At 44.6% G+C, this 21,986-nt stretch overlaps 1 protein-coding gene across 4 annotated transcripts in view; it reads left to right on the forward strand.

The window, feature by feature from the left end:
* REEP1 (receptor accessory protein 1) overlaps nt 1-21,986 on the forward strand; it is a 71,637-nt gene that overhangs the window by 22,618 nt on the left and 27,033 nt on the right. For 3 of the 4 annotated variants that reach the window (XM_074904323.1, XM_074904325.1, XM_074904326.1), the window contains exons 2-5: nt 5,409-5,481; nt 8,540-8,616; nt 10,398-10,518; nt 12,153-12,272. In XM_074904323.1, the coding sequence (XP_074760424.1) occupies nt 5,409-5,481; nt 8,540-8,616; nt 10,398-10,518; nt 12,153-12,272 (391 nt within the window). The remainder of the gene's footprint in view (nt 1-5,408; nt 5,482-8,539; nt 8,617-10,397; nt 10,519-12,152; nt 12,273-21,986) is intronic. The other variant, XM_074904324.1, reaches the window with a different exon arrangement.

Here is a 21,986-nt window from a genome sequence, read left to right on the forward strand (position 1 = left end):
GGACTAATGTTAACCCTTTCCCTGACCTTGTGCGCTGCTTATTTTCACTTCCACAGCTGATGGATTTAAACTGGGGACCTTTGGTGCAAAGGCAGTGCTGTTTATTTTTATTCTGTGGCACTGTCTGAACATTAATTAGGACTGATAATAAGGAATGCAAACCTATTGGCACCCTTCTTGGCGGTTTCAGCAACAAATGCTGGCGTGGTGACAGCTCAGCTGCTGCTCCGTGCGTAAAAAGCACACACTAGCCAGTGAACATATTGAGGAAATAGGAAATATTTCAGTGATTCTTGAATGTGTCCATCCCTGTGTTTGAGCAGAAGTTTGCCATCTTGGCTGCTGTGTGCTGATGATATGGAAACATTAGTTATTTATGGGCAAAAGAAGGGCTGTTCTATTTGCGTTGTAGTAGTACAGTGTTCTAAATATTTGGGCAGCCCAAACACTGCTGATGGCATGGTAACCAGATGAGCAAAACTTGGTATGTGAATGGCACCGTGCTGGTATAATTGTAACAATAGCTTACCATCCAGAAAATACCTGTGTGGTTAAAAATAATCAGGTGAATGGATATGCAGGCATTTTTGGAGGTTAAGCTGAGTCCTGGCCAGTACTCTTTGAGAATCGTTGAGAGTCTCTCAATTTTTTTCAGTGGCTCCTGTATGGAATGTGAGACTTAATTTCACAGGTAAATGGCTGTAGGTCCAGGCCCCTCATGAGGAAAATAGTATCAGCAAATCGTCAGAACTCAAGATGTCATGTGGGGCCCTCCCAGGTCCTGGTAGTAGCTCTGATGCTGATCCCCACGTTATAACCTAGGTGCTATCAGGAATATTATCACGTCTGGGTTAACCTGTGCTCTGGGATGGTCGGAGAACTGTGCTAGCAAATCCAGAGAAAGAATAGAAAGGTATAATAGCCAGGGCTGGCTGTGGCTGTGCTGGAAAGTGGAGACAGAAGGAGGTTTGGTGATGATGCAGCTGCTCCCCTGGCATATGACAGAGATTGCTAAGGGGGAACCAACAGTTCGGTTGCTTTAATATTCCCCTGATAATCAGGAAACTCCACAATGTGGGAAACTTTGTCCTCTTCTGTCTCATTTAATAGTAAACTTGAATAATGGGAACCAAAACCAAACCCATGTCTTATGTAATGTAATTATATAAATAAATACATAAATAAATTTGGTTCCACAGATTAACTCGTGGTGATAGAGAGGGTTTCTCTCCTCCTTTTTGACTTTGTTCTCTTCATTCAGTTGAACATCCCCTTACAGTGCATCAGGAGTAGGAGCAAATAAACCTCAGTTACTTGTCTTTGCTGCAAAAGAAACAATTACAGCATTTACAGTTGCTCTTATGGGTCTTCCTTGGTTCATTTCCACATACTTTGTTGCCCTTCTCCTTTCCCTTCCTGCCTCTGCCCTGTCCCTGACCAGAAGCTCACGTAGCGGTCCAGATTGGGGATTGCTGCTGTGCCTAATAGGATTATAAGATTTTCAGCATTAATCCTTATCCTATTCTTTAGGCAGACTAACCTTTTACTAAGATTTTTGCCTCCTGTTGCACAATTAGTTGACTCTTCAGTGATTTCTTTACAGCTGCTGTTTTGTCCTTTTTCAAGGCGATTGTAATTGATGTAGACTTCCAGCGTGGAGCAGTGTAAGAATTGTTAGACTGTTGTGGTTATTGGTTTAGTGCTGCAAGTGAGCTTTTCCTAACTCACTGATGAATGTCACTACTTCCTTGCTCTTCCCTTTACCCTGAGGGTATGTGTTTGTTTTAGCCTAGACTATAGGGACGCATTTCTGTAGCTTTAAACGTAGCAACTACTACATCAAACTCTGAGAGGTTTGCTGATCAGGATGTCTACTTCTGCTTTTGCACTAGGAGGGTAAAAGAGCCAAGGCTTTCCAGGGTACATAGCTCATTCAAAGGAGTTTTGAAAGATGGAAATGGGTGGGGAGTGGGTTGACTGTGTTTGTAGCCTGGTTTCCTAAGGAAATAAGGCTTAAGCAGTCTGTTTTTCCACTGCTGCTAACAGTTGGATCCACAAAGTGATTGTGGCTGAAATAGATGGATGGGTCAGAGAGGTCTCAGATATTAAGTTTTGACATTATTCATAAGAATTAGATGCTGGAGAGGAGGTTGTATCATAGCTGTTTCTGCCAGGAGGTAAAAGCTGCAGTGTTAACTCCATAGGTAGGTGGTTAATGTGGCTCTCCAGCTGGCAGGCACCAGTCAGGCAGTCAATGCATGTACCATGGCAAGAGTCATAGCACATGTCAGAGTCAGGTGGCAGTTGCGGGAGGGAACTGGAGGTCTTGCTCCAATACTGGGGATGTGTGAGAGAACATGAAGGTCCTGTGGTGTGGTTCAGAGAACATCAGGTAGAACTGGAGTGTTGCAGAGGGAGAGGAGGAACTGGTGAGTGACATGGTTGGAATTTGTGTGGTTTGGGCTGCTACCTCTCAAACTGTGGGCTGTCAGGATAACTGTCAGGGAACAGCTTGTTTTGGAGGTGATGGGGTGATATGCAACAGAGGAGCAAGGAGCACAGGAGCTCCAGGTTGTGGGAGAAGATATACAAGGAACAGCAGAGTAAGAAGCTGGTGGCACTCCAGTCGTTAAAGGAGAGAAGAGACTGAGGTGAGATGTGGTAAAAGACCAAACCACCAGTAGTTAGGAGCAACATTTTTCAGGTACTGGAAGGCAAATGGAAGAATATTAGTTCAGCTTGGTAGCCTCTGTGTGCATGTGTGTGTGAAAGGCAGGGGGAAGAGGTTTAAACACTATTGCATCCAGGCAGGGTAGAGATCAGTAAAGCACAGGAGACTGGAAAAGAGGCTTGGGCAAGGAACGACTTACTGGCTTGGGCAGAGGGACAAAGAATCAGCCTTGCTTTTGTGTATAGTGTGCAGGAGGAGGGATTTGGTGACAGTCTGAGCATGGGGATGAAGGAAGACAGGAACCAACAATAACTTTAATTACACAGGAAGCTTGGATGATAGGGAAGAGGGAAGTATTGTCTTCAGCAGGGGAGAAGGACTGAGGGAAGAGATTGACATGTATGTTTGAATTACATCAATTGTATTCAAGCCTGATCCAGAGCCCAGTGATGACTGGAATATGCCCATGTGCAGGTATTTGTTTCCAAGACCCTGAATAAGCTTTACAGAAATGCCTGGGTGTCTTTTAACCTCTGGGTCCACCCTACAAATGGGAGATAAGTAACTCCAAGCCACATAGTAAGCTACAGCAATGACAAGACTAGGAGCCAACATTCCTTAAAACAGTTTTTGGTCGGGTAAACCATAGCAGTAATAAATGTCCATATATGCACACAATATGCTACAAAACAAATCAGTGAAACTCTCAGTCTCCAATTTAGGGAGAGCACATCACCTTATTAACTGTCTCTTGCTCTGCACATGCAAAAGCATTACAGGGTTTCCTTCCCTCACAGGATTTTTTTCCAAGTGTTTATTGTCTGCAACTAATTATTTTCCACTGATTCTGTAAACTTCTTCAAGATTCAGTTGCTTTCTGTTATCAGCACAAACTGAGGAAACAAATATCAATCATTCAGTGATTATTTGCAGGAAATAAAAGCGTGAGATAGCAGCCAGCCTGGGCCAAGAAGGAAGGACAGAAATGTGGTACGTTTTATAAGCAGAGCCAAAAATGTTATTCCTGTGCTCGGCTGTTAGTTTCTGAATATTGTGGAGCTTTCTTCCTTTTGTGAGCTCAAACTTGTTTGGATTAGGTCCTGCTATCATTGTATTCAGAGGGAATATTTGTTATTAGCTTCAGTGAGAACAGGATCAAGCTATTGTCTGTGTGTTCTTCCTTGCCTTAACGGGTGTTGCTGTTTGCTAAGATACTGCAAGGGTCAAATATGCATTTTGTTTCCAGAATCTGAACATTTGTATCTAAAGCTTGCATATAGCACAGCCCCTATAGGTGAAAGAGGTTCAGAGCTGACTGGTTCTTGCAAAGCTTTTTGAAGCCAGTGGGGAGCCTCTGTATAATACTGAATCTCCTCACTCAGTGGCTGCTTTTCTGAAGTCTGCATTGTGCTTCAGGTTTTGCTAAGCTATGCTACAGTAAGCGTGATGAATAGCTGGCAAATTGTCTTCAGTCACTGCTTTGGAAATCAAGATGTGTGCTGGCTCACCCCATTCTTTCACAAATACCTTCTTGAGCTACGGGAAGTAAAATGCTACACCATATCCCAGAGTGTTAATTTTTAATGTTTTATGCGCATAATGGGCTCAACTGTAATTATGAGTCCCATGGCGCACAATCGCTGCTGGCAGGATGGTAAAAACAACTGTGGGTCCATGTGGCTCCACAATTAGGGATTGAAACATTGATCATTTCCATTCCCAAGAGCAGCGGAAACAGCTGTGTGAATTTAAGGCAAAAGCTCCAGTGGAAAGAGGTGTAGTTGCAAGGCAATAAACATTCCTCTGCAATCTATTAAATTCTGACTTTGCAGCATCATCCTGCTGCATTGAATAAAACTGACTGAAAACTGGGCAGGGAAAAGTGGTTTTGACAAGCTTATGCATATGTCCAGAATAATCAAAGTGAATAAGCATCTAGGCAGTGATGCAGAGAGGATTTAATATAAAAAACAACGTTTTTTTCTCAGTCGTGCTATTTTTAACTTACAGATCTTTATTTCTTTCTTACCTGAAATCTTGAAGCTGACAGTATCACTTTCAGACTTGAAAATGCAAGGAAACTGTCTGAAAGAAGAGTAGAACTGGGGTCTTTTAAGCCTGATCTTCTTGGCATATCTTGGTGGGCAAATTCCTCCTCCTTTGATAAGCCCAAATGGACTTTACAAAACAGTGCAGGGCTCTTCCCTTTAGCAGGTTCAATGTAAGATGAGGCTCCAGAATTCAAACCCTTGCGCCAGTAAAACTCAGATGCTGCTTTATCCTCTGCCAGCTTTTCACAGTATTGAATAGAGGTGGACGGGATTTTAGACAAATGATTCTTATTAAGTCCTGCCCCTGAAAGCCATACTGCTATATTCCTGGTGACACAGTAGATTATTTGAAATTAGACTTCTAATTTCCTTTTAAAAGTGTGGTGGCCTGTTCTGTTTGTTTTGTTTTCTGCGTAACTCATAATGTGCAGCTATGGAAACCATCGCAAAAAGAAAGTCAGCCTGGATCTCTGCTCTTCATTCGTGTCACTGGCAATAGTTTCTCTGAATTTAGTGATGCAAAATCACTCCTGCACTGTACTTAGTGCACTCCAGCTTAAATCATATCCTAACACTTTTTACTGGTGCAAGAAACACATTTAACAGACAGGATGATGGGAGGGAAATCTTTCTCTGTGACAGGAAATCAATTTAATCCATTTGTTGTTTGTTTGGTTTTTTTCCAGGCTTATATTTGGCACTCTTTACCCTGCGTATTATTCTTACAAAGCCGTGAAATCAAAGGACATCAAAGAATATGTGAGTAATGACGTTTGTGACTGTGCTGAAGGCTTTTGTTTTCTGAGATTGTTCCTCACCACATTTTAAAGGTGTTGCCTGTATTCTGGAAAAGCTTGTAAACCAGTGCAAGACTGGCCTGAAGGTGGACTGTCTGATTGCTAGGCACAAGTCTCAAATAAGGAGACTTGGGTTTGTGCTTCTGGCTCCTCTGCAGAGTTGATGTGCTCTTTGACAAATGTATGCTATTTCTCCGGTGGTGCGAGCTATATATGGTTGGCTTAAAAGGTGTTTGGCATCCAGAGCTTTGTGTGCCTTTCTTTGTTTCTGAAGAGCAGCATAAATCAAAGCCTTTTCAAAAAGCCTTGAAGCTGTAGCTGCTCATTCAAAACAAGGATCAGAGGAGGGAACTCAAAGCCCGTATGACTGAATCCTCAGATAGAAACATCCTTCCTTGTGGAGCGACCTATTTACAGGCAGGTCTGGCAACTGGATGTGCTGTCTTGTCCTTTTGCTGAAAAATCTTCCCTGGGCCCCAGTTTCTAAACGCATATGGGGCCTTCGGGGAAAATGAAACGTGGGAGAATCAAAACCACTTGGATGCTGTTGAGGTCCTGTAGGATTTGTAGTGCCCTTTGCAACCTGAGCTCTGTTAACTTCACTGAATCCAGCTCAGCCTCCAGATCTTGACTCTTCAATCCTCTCAAGATTCCATTTTTTCCTCTGGGTAGCAGCATAGATGGCTATCCCATTAAGTCCTTAGTGCAAGTTCAAACTGGGACTCACTGTGGCTGCTGAGATTTTTCCTTTCAATCAGTCCCCTCCTTCAGATAATGGTTTTGGATATTTTGAGAATCACAAGTGTTACAGAATGCAGCAGATACTTGAGGCGAAATGTTCCTGAAGCCCTTGCACAGCTGTGCTTCTGAAGGTTTGTAACACCTTTCGCTTGGAAATGCTGAAGATGTGCCCTAGCATCCCCAAGCAGTGTCTGCAACTGATACTTAACATTTCCATCGTCCTTTTCTGGAAAATTTTTTGTTGAAGGGTCCAATTCCTGTTGAAAATTCAGTTGCATAAGAACTTGCATCTGACACTTGGGGTCATGACCGAAATGTGCTAACAGCTAAGACCTGGTCTGCACTTACAATTGTTTTTCATTTTGACACACCAGTTGTAGCAAATGTGCCCATTAGGGGTCTGATTTAAAAAAAAAAAAAAAAAAAAAAAATTTAGACTGACACAGTACCAATCCTTCAGGCACTGGTCAAATTTTATATCCCTGTAGTTTATTTTTATTTTGCTTGTTAATAGTCATTTTGATAATTGGTGTTCTAGATTGATCCAAGCCCATCCACACCAGGTCTTGGTTTGTGTTTAAAATTTTTGCTGGCCTTAATGTCTTAACTGACAACCGTGCTGGCAGTGAGGCTTTGAGGGAGTTGCAGTTATGTAAAAAGTCTGGCAGAAGCTGCCCAGGGAAGACAATGCTCTCAGGCATTTGGCAGTGCCATTCCACTGCTGTAACACTAAATATAAATATACATGTAAATATATATATAGATCCCAGGGGAGCAGTTATATAGCTGGGTGACAGGTGCTCAGGGAATCATTTCAGTACCTGCAGGGAGATGGAGAGAGACTGCAGGTACTGTCCCCACTGCATCAGGGAAAAAATGGAACAAGCCACTTCAGAGCTGGTGAGATCCAGATTTACTGCAGCCTCCATCCTCCCTTCCCCAGAGCAGCACCTACCTGGTGTAGATAATCCCTCTTGTACTGCCTTCTTCCCAGCCTTCCCTTATTCTCTTGCAGTTATCCCAACCTTAGGTAACATGGTCCAATTCTCTAATTCATGGATTTTACTCCCTTAAGCTTTCTAACATTCTGGCAAAGTGTCTTAGGGATCTCCATTTTCAAATATAACTAATTAGAGAACAATTTTCAGTTAAATTAACAACTTTTATATTACTGTCTGTTTTCCTTTGGAGAGACAGATTCTTGAAACTGTTTTACAATTTTACAAGGGAAAAAAAATATTGAGGAGGAAGAAAAGTTTTATTTCTCATCTCCAGTACTTGGAAATTATTTCTTGCATCATCTGTGGTGACAGTGCTGCAGAAGAGGAGCACCATGTCACTTGGTAAAAATCACGGTAGTCCCAATGGTGTGTGACAAATACATTGTTCCTTTCCAGCCCAAGAAAACCTGTGCTTTTAAATGCCATTTAGTGCTCACTCAACAAAAATTCCCAGATTCCTGAATTACTTGAGATACTACAGTTTCCCTGGCCAAGTCATTGTCCCCAAAGGCTCCTGCTGTGTCTGTCACTATCACCATGAAGGAGACTGTCCATAAATCACCCACCAAGCAGTCCACCCCACAGTGGAGTTGCCACAGTTTAACACAGCGACAGCACAGCACACGCTTTCACTACCAGTATGAGGTAAAATGCCCTCACCTAAGCCCTAGGTAAGAGGCTTAAGCTAAAAGACTTGCCCTTGTCACTGCAATGGGCTCAGGGTGGGGATGTGAGGAGGCACCGTCACTCAACTGATGCATGCTAATTCAATAAGTTGCGGTGAGGTGATTGTGCTTGTGAGCCCTGGATCCTGGGATGGGCAGCTCTACCTCTTTATCTCTTCCTGGCTAGTTTCCCCTGTCTGTAGATATTATGTAAGTCATTACTTTTTGTCTTGATTGCAATTTGGCCAACACCCGAGCATAAACCTTTGCTATTAAGATGAGCCAAGTGAGATTTTTAATACCCTGTGTGATAAGGCTCTGGTCCTTCGCTGGCCAGTGGAGCTTCCTCTGCAGGACAGAGTCAGGCTGTTCTTTTCATGAGACCAATCCTGAAGGCCACGGTCTTCCTTTCCAGGGGCTTGTGTGGAAAACTGATGTCTGTTATGTGCTGAGGTGGGGGAAGTTCTGACATCTTCTAGTAATCGTTAAGTCCACAGCAGGGGAAAAAAAGAACCTTTTTTTTCTGTGAGAGCTATTCTGTGCATTTATGCCTGTATGAGATAGTTCAAGACCCTTAGGGGAAAATGACCCAGCTACTGTTTTTGTTTACCAGGTCAAATGGATGATGTACTGGATCATATTCGCACTCTTCACAACAGCAGAGACCTTCACGGATATCTTTCTTTGCTGGTGAGCACCAGATGGGAGAGGGTCTTTGGCATGAGATGGAAAGAAAATGGAAATTTTTACAAGGAGGAAGAAAGGGATGCAAGGGTGCACTTCCTCCTGAAGGTGGGGTTAGCAGCTTCAGGTGGATAGAGATGTTTTGTCTGGAGGAACCATGCTTCCTTTCTCAGTGCTGTTGTAGGAGAAGCAAGAAAGAGGATGGAGCTGCTCAGTGATATCTCATTAGTGAGAAATCATAACAGGAGTCTCAGTCCCCTGCCTGTCAGAGAGAGGCACAGCTGATCGCCGAGTTGGCTGCTTGCAGAGATCATGTAAACGCCGGTCGCTTTAGCTGCAGGCATAGTTCTAGACATACCTAGCTGTGTCCTACAGTAAATACACACTAGGGATCAGGCAGAAACAGCCCTACAGCACAGGACTTTCTTTGTAGGTTGCTGTGTGGCTGGTTGTTCCTGGGATGTTTTACCAGGCTGGGTTTACAGTTTGATGGAGAATAGTGACAGTCCATCCATACTGATCCAGTGAAAGGATTCCTGGTGACCTCTGTCAGAAGGAGAGCAGATAAATGCCCCGTTATCAGATTAAATTTGGATGCTCAAGTCTGGAAATGTTTGTTGCTTGGTTGCCCTTTTTAGTAAAGCCTTTCTAGTGGAAACCAGTGAGATCAGTAGACTTCAAGATTAAAATTTAACTGTAGTACATAGGCTTCACCTAAAGCCTGTTCCTGCGTAGTACTGCGTGCCTCTAGTGAGTTCTCCAAACAAAGGGAATCAGGCTACTTGGCAACATGTCAGCTCTGTTGAAATGGAGATAAAAGACGTTATTGTCTAACTAATTTGCATGCAGATCTACCTCCACTGAGTTCATCTGGAACTTTGTTTTTTTGGAGGATGTATTATGTGAGTCTCTTGGGAGGAATGACAGAGGGCTTGTCCAGCCTGTGAAATCGAGTATGATGGATCGATTCTCAGCAAGGTGGAAGACCAACCTGGCAAATCCATGCTCGGAGTAGAGCATTGCAGAGGTCCATCAGGTCGGACCTGGATGCTGTCTGGTCCAGCTGGTGCACAGCCATCACAGAGCCTCTGGGCTGCTCTCGCTTGTCCCTGACTCAAAGGGTAGCATCGGTTCATCACACTGCTGGAAACATGTCTGCCATATGAGGATGCTGCTAGCTGGCCAGCTTTGAGCTCTGGGGTTTGTCCTCCAGAAAAGGAGGACGGAAAATCTCAAGAAGTCCCTGGCTTCTTGTTACAGCTAAAGCATGTTCTGCTGTTAGTGTCCTGCATATTTTGCAGTGCTACCTGAAAGCCGCAGTGTGGATCTTGCACCTTTATGTTCCATGTTACTTGGACAACGAAGGTTATTGTGTTTCAGTTTCAGTTAGTTAAGTGTTATCTTAAAAGCAGAAAGGCAGAGAGATGAAAGGTGCATAAATATATTAACTAAATACTCATTTGCTGGTTTGTTCTTTGCTCCCTTGTAATGAGTGGGGATGCTATGAAGGCAGCATCTGTGCTCTCTGCGTGGAGAAAGCTCCTCTTGCCACACAGCAGAGCATCTTCCAGAGCATTAAATAATGGCCCTGATACCTGAGTAAAGATTTACCCACATGTCTAGTTGAGATGTGTGCAAAGGTGAGTGAATGTGTTTAGGTCTTTGGGTTCTTTGGTAAGGGAAAGCTGCCCTAAGCTAGGATGGCCAGTCCCTTCCTGTGCTGAGCATCTCTAATTAAGGGCAGTGGTTAAATTGGGAGCAGACATTAACAGCTCTCTTTCTTCTAGGTTTCCATTCTACTATGAACTCAAAATAGCTTTTGTAGCTTGGCTGCTGTCTCCGTACACAAAAGGCTCCAGCCTCCTGTACAGGAAATTTGTTCATCCAACACTGTCTTCAAAAGAAAAGGTAATCACAGGTGCCTGGGTCCTCTCTGGGTGGAGCAGATCTACAGTGTGTTTACTCCAGTCTTCGTATCACTCATTTTCATTGAAGGACTGGGAGTTGCTGATTCTCTATCATTTGATCATCTCCTTTTGGTTGGTGTTTTAGTTCGTGGTTGTTGTGTTTTTAAATACTGACATCTGTTCAGAGTGCTCACACATATTAACTCATGTTTGGGCACTTGAGAAAGTTGGGAGGGAGGGGGACAGAAATACCTCCTGAGCTGCTTTGCACATACTGGCTTAATATAGCTAGAGTGCTATGTTGTGGCTGGATATAACGGATAGAGAAACAAGGTCTGGCAGCCCGGGCTCCTGAACTTTGTTCCTAGCTCTGCCTAAAACATTGTGCAGCAATGAGACAAATAGCCAAGCTTGTCTGAAAGGGGCTTAGCAAGCACTTGCCTGGCTGAGAGACATATGGCGTGCTAAAGTAAGGGGCATAGCATGTTGAGGTCCTGGATTGAGAAATGTCTTGCTCAAATTCATGATGCTAATTTGGGAGGGACACACATTACAGCTTGGATCATTTGCCTGCCTAGGAGATTCCTGTGGCTGTGAATGGGACGTTGTCAGGCAGATCCATTGGGCTCACGTGGATACATGGGCCAAGAAGAGCGATCAGTCACATATTGACATGCAGACTGCTAAGAAGTGAATAACTCTTTCCCACACGGAAAACTATGGAAGTGAAAGATCTCTGTTTAACCAGAGGCAGTGCATGAATAGTTGTACCTCAATCCTGTCCAAGAAGGACAGTGGGGATCAGTCTGCTGTCTCTCTGCTTCCCAGGAACTTCTACTTAGGCTTCTCACATGTAGTGCTTGTGCCTTTTCAGTTGCCACCTCTTATCTACTAGGAATAAGGAGGGAATCACTGAACAGCCAGCAACTTCTTGCAGCCTCCAGTCCCTACTAACCTAGCACATCCAGTAGCTGAATACTAAAAGTCATGGTCATCCATTATCATCCAGATCCATATCTGGAGGAAGGGAGGGTGAGGGCAGGAACTTTCACAACCATTTCACTGTATTTTGAGCAGCATTGAAGTCCAGAAGCTCTGGACCAAACAGTTCCATGGGCACATTGAAGCCAGACACTGCAGTGATGTGCAGAGATATCTCAGATACTTCTGAGACCGCCAGTCCTAGACCCAGGGCAGTACAGCTGCAGCTGCCCAGTGTCATTGTTCCTTTTAACTATGAGGCAATCCAGTGGGTCTTTAGAGTCCATAGACTGCAAATGGCTCCTGACACACCCTGGTCCATCCTGCCCACGTGGATGGGTCTGTCTTCCTTCCAGGAACTATTGGTGGTGGTTGTACTGTGCATGTGTATCCCAACTTTGGGTCCAAATCTTCCATTTGCAAAATTTTTAAAAGAGTTTCCAAAGCCTGCAGTGGAAGTTACTGCTCCCCTGCAAACCCTTTCTCTTTGCAAACGTTGGCTGTGAACTTCTCTCCAGCCAAGGTGGAGGAAATGGAGGATGTCTGCCTCCATAAAAGATGACCTGGCCCTGTCAAGAGTTTGAGGTTAGGAGCACTCTGAACTTGTCTTTCTTGTGCTTTTTTTTTTGTTTGTTTTGTTGTCTGCTGTGACAGGAGATCGATGACTGCCTCGTCCAGGCAAAAGACCGGAGCTACGATGCCCTTGTGCACTTTGGGAAGCGGGGGCTGAACGTCGCAGCCACGGCAGCCGTCATGGCGGCTTCAAAGGTAAAGGTGCGGGTCAGGATGGTGACTCATTAGCATCTCATCTGCATCCATCACCACCAGCAGCCACAGTGTGGAGGGGGAGATAGGGTGAGGACAGGGATTCTCTCACTGATTTTGATCATGCCTCCCAATTTCCCATTCACCAGCCACACAGGTGCCTCTTGGGATGAAGACAGTAAGTGTGGTGCCTAGTAAACCTGTAGGTGGTTGAAAATGAAGGATTAAGAGTAAAGTCTGCCTCAGGCCTCTGTTGAACTTTATATTTTCCTTCAGTACCCAGGTGACAGCTTTAGCAGTTTTGTTCATCACAGCCTGTGCTCTTCATTTTCACTGTCAAAACATGAGCATGCTTCCATGAAAGATGCTGATTTTAGGTGAACACAGTTAACTACCTGGCAGAGAAATACTTTTTTTTTTTTTTTCTGGTCAGCACCTTCTGCAGTGAAGGAAAAGCCCATCTGCAGCCCAGTTTGTCAATTGTGCTGAATTGTTGAGAAGTTTGGAGAATCTAGTGACCTATAATTTGGGTACTGACAGAAAGATCTGAAGTTCTTGAAGGCTGAAAGGTTGTCTGCAAGGCTTACACATAACATATCTGGTGTGTAATTCTCTGGAGCCATGTTTATGTAAGAGTGAATGGGAAGTGGTATTAGTTTCTTTTGGAGAACAAGTAGATACTGTATGAGTGGTCTCATCTGAGGAAGTGTATCCTGTACCCTGTTCCTGGCATGGAGCCGGAACCAGAAAATAGCTGTTATCTCTGTTTCTTTGCTTGCATAACTGCTGTAGTGACCCGATAACTGCGTTTTGTGGTCCCGCTCTCTGGCCATGGATTATCATGGTTTAGGGTAGATACACACAGTGACTATACCCTTGTATTTTGGGGACAAGACTTTATAAAAGATACGGTTTTCATGCAGTCAGATACAACGCCTCTTGCAAAAGGACAGTAGAACCATATGGGCAAGGTGTGTAGTGGTATTGGGAAAAACTTGTGAATGGGAGTTGAAGGAAATGATTTTTCTCTGTCAGATACTTTTCATAAGACTGTAGGCATGTCATTTTAGTATGTCTTGGCCTTACCTTCTGTAAAAATACATAATACATCCTTAGGAGGCCAGATACCATTAAGCCTGTGAAGCGCGTTGAATGCAAGGTATTATAGAAGTAGGGAGCCTCTGGGGCGTGCTATGGACATGCAGGATCACAAGGATGTGCAAAAGCTATTTCCTGTTCCAAATTAAAACCAAAAATTGCCTCCCTTTTCCCTGCCAAGCATTGTGTGGTCCGTGGCTCTCAGTCCTGGTGCAGTTCTTCTCCTGAACTGTTGCTCTTTCGTGGGGGCGCTCTGCTAACCCAGAAACTGCTAGCTAATCCAAACCTGGACTGAAAACTGGGATAAACACGGAGCTAAGGCAAAGCTGTGTACAACATGCCCAATGAACAACATTTGTGTGATGCCTCTATGACATTTAACACTTTTGCTGCTGCTATGTAAGCCTGAAAAAGTCACACCATGGACATAAATAGGCTCTGGGAATGCCTGTTTTGCAGCACTACCTTTGCTCTGAGCCCCTTCCTACAAGGTGCTGCAGACTTTCTGTTCTAGGGCTGTTTTTAGGACAGAGTGAGAAACTATGTGTGAATCCTGAAGGAACTCTGGCTTCTGTTTGGATAACTCCTGAATATGATAAGCTCAACAGTAGCTGTGACCCACAGTGCCAACCTGTTCATCTCAGGGCTGCAACAGTGTCTTCATCAGCTCTTTGACCTGAATGAACAGTCAGCATCACGGTTTCTTTTCCCACTGTTCTGCTTTTCTGGTGTCTTTCTTAATCTCACTGCCTTGAAATGTGCTCCAGTGGCAATGGGAAGCTGGATAGAAGGAAGAAGAGTCTCCAGGATACAACAAAGTCATTGTTTAGCGTGAGTTAATGAAGCTCCCCATTCAGTGCTGGAAGAAAGCAAGTCTGTGCCTATTATTGTATGGCACATCTGCCAGCCTAACTTGAGAGAAAACAGTTAAGATATTGCAACCTGCAGATGGACCAGAAGGGTCTTTCCTGCACAGTACTTTGGGGAGGTGGAAAGTGATCTGTTCATAAGGTAGAGAGGTTGTTACCGGATTGATCGATTAATTGACTGATTTTTGTAACCAAGGTAAGGACTGTTCATGTCTTTGCTTCAGCCTTGACATTTAAATTACTCTGAATATGTGAGGAAAAGTAGGACTCCTGACTTCCTTCACCGTTTCAGCGTGTGGCCTCCAGCAAGTCACTTGCTTCTGTGTCCCTCAGGGTGCAGATCCAAGAGACAGGGTGAGCTGATCTGACATTTCTCCTCCTCCAAAATGTAGTAACACTCCTGCTCCCAGTGGGTTACTGTGCACCAGCTCTTTGGGCCTCAGAAAGTTAATCCAGAAGGAGAAGGGGAATACTGTTTTCAAGCTCACCAATGTATCTGATGAGTGCCTGAGCCAGCACAAGGGAAGAGACAGAAGGGAAGAGTATGGTCAGAAGAAAGGAAAGAAAAATCTTCCCTTCCTGGTCATGGGAAGCAGACAGATTAGTTCTGCTGCTCATGAAACCACACCCTTAATACATTTACACTCTTCATGGTGTAATAGTCAGGGATGGTTAAAGCAGCTTCTGTGCCTTGCCCTTCTCAGAGTGGTTTCGTTGTCTTTTGGGCAGGAAGAGCTGAATGGCTGATTTACAGCCTGATGTGTTGCAGTACTGAAGTGCTGAGCTGGGTTTCCTCAGGTATTCAGGGTGTGATGGGTCGGGTGTGGATGTGTCTCCATTTAGCTGTCCCTGCTGCTGTGAAGGGAGCTGTTTCCAGGAGAGGAGTGATACAAGCAGGTACAGGTGGTAACAGCTCCTGCTGCCCTGGTTTTCAGCTGCTGTTAAATGTATGGCAATGCCCTTACTTGCTCAACTGAGAAAGGGGGTAGAACAGAGCTAGATTATCCTGCGTGAAAGAAGTTTAAATTACTAATTATCTGGAAAACATTTTGAGCTGACAGATGCCAGACAAGACTGCTGCGCTGTCCTTAGGGGGAAGTTTCCAGGGAGGGAGGAAAGAGAATACTATTTCTAAAGCTTATCTTGGCTTTCCCAATGCCAAATTTTAAGGCTATCCAACTAGCCTGTGATCAGTGTAGATGGGAAACTGAGCCCTGAACAGGGTCATTGGGTTTCAGCCTTTAATGGATTGTGTTAAAATCAGAACCTATAGAGATGACCATATATTGAGAAGCACTGAGCTCCTGCAGCTCCCATGGAAAACATGGCTTTTACCAGCAAGTGAATGTGAGGATCTGTCTTATTTCCTGCCTCACTTGGAGTAATGGGTGGGAAAAGATGCTTTTGTATTAAGAAATGGACCCTCAGACTTTGCAAGCCAGCATCTTCTGGTGGCAAATACACAGTGAAATGTTGGGCTGAAAGTGTACTCTTTACAGACCTGTTTTCAGTAAATTAAGTTAAATCTGAAGGCTCCTGTTCTTGGAGACATGTCTGCCACTGTGCATAGCCCTGTCCTCTCCTCTCTCTCTGAACATGGTAACTGATCTTCTTGTGCTCCCACAGGAACCATGATGATCTTTTGTCTCTGGTGATAAAATCTTTGGGCAAGGCCCACCTTTTTATCCCTGTGCAGCACAATGCAGCTAGCTCTCTGATTACTGTTTGTATGTGACAGGCTGCTACTTAATGTATTTACCACAGGCTAAAATGCTGCAAGCTGTGCTTTCCTTATCTCTGATCCCCTGGCCCTTTCCCCTTTCTATCTTAAATAGCCTACAGTTTTAGTTAGCCAAGTGCAGTCTTGTCTCCCTTACCCTTTTTCCTGCTCCCTTCCCCTGCTCTGTTTTGTTTTGAAGCCACAGTTGTGCTAACACTGGCACAAACCTGTGCCAATTCATTTTACGGACTGAGGAGCTGTCAGTGTCCCAAGCACCCGGAGTCTGCCCAGCCGACTCGCTTGAGTGTTCTCTCTCTCCAGAGAGTCTATTTTTGATGCTCTCTAAGCAGATAGAGCATTGGATATCTGGTCTTACTACTCCTGCTAGGTGCTCAACACAGATCTTTTCCCTGCCCCCAGCAGCTTGTGTCCCCACCAAGGAACATAATCTCATTTGGGGCTCTATAATCCTGTCCTCATTGCTTGGTGATTCTGTCACACACTGTGACTTTGAAGTGGGTCAGTCCGAAGTGGCAGGATTAGATGACCGGACAGTAAATCCTGCTGCTCTTTCCGTGTTTTCAATTAGTTCCAACTAGTTCAGCCATTCCTGCTCCCGAAGGGCCCAGAGCACTGACTGCCACCTTCTTTCCAGCTCACGTCGAGGGAGGAGAGGAGAAGCAGAAAAGGACCCTGCTTTTGGGTCACAGCGGAGGGGGAGCAGCAGCAAGACTGCCCCAGCCCTGGTAGTGGGGCAGGTGCAAGGCTTCAGCCAGGCAGTGGAGCTGTCAGATGGAGTCTTTGGCATAAATGGGCTTTTATTGGCACCAGTCGGGTTTCTAACGTAAGTGGCTGGGACGTGTGTGGCTACAGTGAGAAGAGGTACCTGTGGCTTGGAGGCAGCACCAGCAAACTTGTGTGTGATCCCTTGCTGTCACCATGCTCCCAGTGCTTTCTCATTCCCTGCCTGTCACCCTGAGCCTCCTTGCCACCTCCTGCCTTGCCTTGTTCCCAATCCCCAACCCTTCTGCTCCCTGCTTCTTTTCCCAAGACCCAACTCAGACCTGATGTTGCCTCCTCTGTCTCTACAACTCTCCTATCACCGGTTTCATGCTCTCTTCCAGCTCTCTAACCCTGTCCTTCAAGCTCTTGGGTTTCCCAGATCCTGTTTGTATGTATCCTTATTCCTCATCCTGAACAAACCAATTCTGCCAAACAGGACAGTGTCTTTCCCCACCCCCAAGACAAACCTTGCTCCCAACCACCTAACCATCCCCAAGCTGCAGCCTCAACTCTGCTCTTCAAAGGAGAGCTGCAGAAAACATCCCACAGCCAACAGATCATCGTAACCCAGAGGTTTGTGATAATGTACCTTCCTCTGTCCTCCTGTGTGTAGGACAGGGGCTGTGCAGGGTGGCTGGTGCTGGAGCCAGTTTTGTGCCCCTTGGTGCAGCCTGCCTGTAGGAAGGGGAGTGGGGCACAGCGTGCTGCTGGCAGCGGGTGTAGTGCCTTGGCAGGAGATGATAAATGAGGTGGAGGGAGCAGGCATGCATGACTGGTGTCGATGAAAAGCCCATTTGTGCCTAATAAGTCTGAGAAACAGTCCAGGAGCCTTTCATGCGTGGAGAAATATGGCTTGCGGTGCTGCCAGAGCTAGAAATCACTCTGGTTTATTGGTTAAAAGGGCCAGGCATGCATATGAAGGTGGGAGGATTTAATTATGCTCATCTACCTCCTAAATGCCTAGGAGTGCAGTGTCAGCAATTCCCAAACTGCTTCAGCTCACAAGCACCTGTCTGGTCCAACACTGTCACTTCCAGTTCCACCGTTGGGCTCACTACCATGTGGGGAGTTGCAGATCTGCTAGTTTAGGGTCCCTTAGCCCAAGAAATTTATTGGGAAGTTTTCCAGTGTATTTGATGTTTTTTTTTTTTAACCAGGACACTGTTGTTTTTTTGGTTTTTTTTTTTTTTTTTACCAGGAAATGCTGGTGGTCATTTACATTTTATCTTCTCTAGTCTAACAGCATTTTTTCATTAGTTTCTACTATCTGGCTGGTATAGCCAGTACAACTGCCTGGAAGTCAATATTTAGATTCCTAATTTTCCATGAGAATTGAGACCTATTCACTGTGGGATTTTGGAGCAAAAACTTGTACAGGAGAGAAGTGCTGCCTTTTGTGGCATGACAGTGGAGAACTGCACATCTACTTGAATTGGGAAAGAGGGAGGCAGGGGGTGGGGACCATCCTTCCCTTCAAGAGACTGGATAAAGCCTCTTTGTAATGATTAGATCCCACTGCTCAGAGGGAAAGTGTTTCTTCGCTTGCCAAACGTATCAGAGGACAGTTCTGACCAATGTTAGTACTGTATCTGTAATGGCCACAGCTGCAAAAGTCGGGGTGATTTAGAGTATGCAGTTTGAGAAACCTTTGGAGACCCTTTAGCATTATCTCAGAAGAGTTGAGCATGCTGCTTTTGAAAGTAGCTTCCTTTAAAGGATCTCCATTTGGGATCCAAAATCAAAGATCTCATGGCTGAGCTATGTTATACCAATAAAGATGAACAAGAAATGGTTTTCTTGAAACATATGGTAGTGTGCCACTGACCACAGTGTTTTGCGAACTTGTTCCTGTCATGGTGTGACATACCTTTCATTTTTAAGTCTTTGAGAATCTTTTTCTCTGAAATCAATTAAAATGTGGCACTGTTTGAGCTACAATTCAGGTAGCTGTTTCCAGTTTATCTCTTTTGTTGGTGTCTCAAGAAGCAGACAATAGCCAGTGAATGCACAGGACATCAGAACCAAACAACAGATTTATACAGAGAGACCAGGCTGGAAGAGACAATAACAAACAGTTCCCAGGAGAGGAAATGAACGGCACAAACAAAAAGAGTGGCTGAAATTAAGTTTCCACCATCAACAACGTCAGCTGGTTTCCCGTTGAGTCTTCAGTACTGTCTGACATCTCCAAACTAGATAGCTCTTCCAGGCTGGGCACGGCATGCAGGCCCTGGCCATCAGGATATTGCTTTTAAGTTGTTTTCATTCATATGGCAGCAGAAGCAATTTCCTTCTTTACCCAGGCCTGTGCTCGGAGCATAAAGCTGATGGGTTTGGTCTTAGCAAGGCCTGCCTGCAGCCAGGCGTGATATGCCTCTGCATGCAAACTTGCACTCATTGCCCTGAGTAATTCCCCAGCATCACCCTACTTCTCAGAAGACCTGTCTGTCACCAGGACTAAAAAGACTGCCATGTGTCCATCACCTAATCCTGTGCCTAAAGTAGTCATAAAAGTACTCTGTTCTTAATGATCTTAAATCTGGATTACAGAGGTGGCCAGACAATAGGGGTTTCTCCAGCGGGAAGCATCGATCAAGCGCAAGAAGTGGAGTGACAGCCCATTGTGTTTGTGATTTGCTTTACTCTTTAAACACGCTTGCTAGGTAACACCCTGTCAGCCGGGGTTATGGAGTGGTTTCTCCATCTCTCTGGGAAAGCTGAGGAAGGGAGAACCTACGTTCAAATGTGTAGCCCACAGGTGGGTGTCCTGCTTTTTCTGTGTATGTGAGTCCCTGCGTATCGGTGCCCAGTGTCATGCTCATGTCTCGCCTCAATTACTTATGCTTCAAATAGACCTTATTCTCAAAGCTTTTATGTGTTGCCACAATAGCTCTCTTTTTTCCCTTGCTAGGTCTCTCAGCTACTTCATTTACACTTGTATTTGGACCAGAAAAAAGGGCAGGTAATCTGCTGAGTGCTTATACTAACTCCTAACTAACGTCTGCCTCCCCATTAGACTAGTTTGAACTGTTTTCAGCTGAGATTGGTCTGAGGCCAGATGCTGTCTGCTCCACTTCCAGTGGGTAGATCCTGCGTGCTGAGCTTTAAAAGCCTGTCTTTGATCTCATCAGCAAAATGCCTTCCAAGTCCTCTGCTGGCAATCAGAGAGACTCCAGCAGCCAGGCAGGGAGCTCTCTGTGTGGAAAATCCATCTAACTCAGGTTATTGCTACTGCATTGGCCAAGCTGCTGTGTTTGCTGTTGTTTTCTCGCTGGTGGATAAAGGAGCTTCTCTCCCACTGCTGTGATTCCATTAGGATGTTTGGGGTTGCAGTGGAGCTAGTGAGGCTGACACTTGTCTCAGAAGTGAAGATGCATCTCTGTGAGCATTTTCTAATAGGTGTGATTGGGGAAGTCCTGCTGACACCATAGCAATAACTGACATCCTAGGAACATGCACTACACCTTGTAGTGAATATCTGCAGGATGGAGGCCGTAACATGTGCATGCAGACATGTCTGCTAGCGTGGAGGAGAACTGCTAACCAAAGTTACAGCAAAGAGAGGGGAGAACATTAACAGGTTTAGTATTGTGCTGGAAGTGTGGTGAGCGTGACTTAGTGTTCCCTTGCCTGTCCATTAACTACTGCTCCTAAGATCCAAAAGGCCAGAAGGTGCCATCCTGCATTAACACTGATTGTATTAAAAGCTTCTTTTTATGACTTGACATTTTTTGGTTCCCTATTTGTGTCACTTTACCATGCTGTGTTATAGTTTCCACAGCTGCAAAATGGAGTTTGTAGGTATTAGAGGTGTTCTGAAGACTAAATAATGTCTACAGAATTCTTTCAGATTGTCAGACTGAAAGTCTAAACACTAGACACTGTTATTTGCTTATATTTAGATCATATTTAGTGAGACTGTTAATCTAAAAATCTCTGTTTATATATGTGCCTAATTTTATTTACTTAGAGCCTATGTAAAGTTACCTACCTATGTGGAATATTTCTAATGAATAATTCCATTGCATGTAAACCCATTTTTTCCAGACTCCTAAATCCATCTCCCTCTAAAAAGTTTTACTTCAAATGTGAATGCAGAGATTAATTATCAAGAGGTAAAGTAATTAAGACAATTCCAGCTATTTCTGATGGAGTGCCTTTTACAGTACCTGTCACAATACTGACTTCGAGTTTTGGAAAGGATCAAGATTTTTTATCCTTCCAAGCACATATTGGTTACATCAGTGTTTGTGCTCTGGGCCCACAAAGGTTAATGTTTGTTTCTGGAGATGATGATGTCTGCAACATTTAGAGGAAGGTATTATGCAGGTTGACTGGCTTTGGAAGTTCAATATTTTGATACTGGTTTGTCCTATTCTTAAAGCAAAAATAAGGAGAGAATGTGGTAGATATGGGTAAGGTATGCCTATGCTACAACTGTAGTTTTGACCAAAGCAGGTAGATGTACATAAATTATTTTTAGATTAATTGCTATGCCACACAGATGGGAGTTTTAACTTCCCTTAGAATCACAGATAAGCTTCTGCAGCTTAAATGTCCATATCTTGATGGGTGATGCCTTAGTAGCATTGATAGTGTCATGAATCTAAATAAGGTTGATACCAAGTGGTAGCAGTTGCTGGGGGATGGTATTACTGTGTCCTTTTTAGTATTTGTCTTTTGTCCTATTCAGTAACACTGAGCCCTGCCTCAGCCTGGTCCTTCTCTGCCCCTGTAATGAGAACTGTCCCAAGTATGAACCTAGTGAGGTTGGTGGATCCTGGGAGAAGAAGAGGCAAAGGAAGCCTGAAGAGCTCTGCTTTCAGCTTGGGCTGTAGCTTCACCTGTGGGGTGAACTTTCTTAGGGACAAGAAGATCGGATGACTTTGGGAGCAGGTACAATAGTGAGCAGGGAACAGAGATGCCTGCTCCCACTTGTTGCCACCAAAATCTCAGCATCTAGCAAAATCACTGTCTACTGGATCAGAAGTGCCATGTTTACTGGGACAGTCTGTGTCCTAGGAGAAGCTGGATGAGGTAGAAGTTGAGTCTAGGCAGGCAGTCTTGTGCCCAGAGAGAGTAAGGCTCAGTCTTCCAGCATTACTTCGTGCTTGTGTCCTTTTCCGGGGATTGAAGCCCCAAAATACCAGTCCCACACTGCCAGCACAATCATCCTGACAGGGCAGTTGCTGTTCAGTGCGGGGAAAGAGAGAGAAGTGGTGTCATCCACAGTCCCACAGCCCTTCCAGTCCC

The sequence above is a fragment of the Athene noctua genome, chromosome 4 (assembly GCF_965140245.1).
Source record: "Athene noctua chromosome 4, bAthNoc1.hap1.1, whole genome shotgun sequence".
Lineage (NCBI taxonomy): Eukaryota > Metazoa > Chordata > Aves > Strigiformes > Strigidae > Athene > Athene noctua.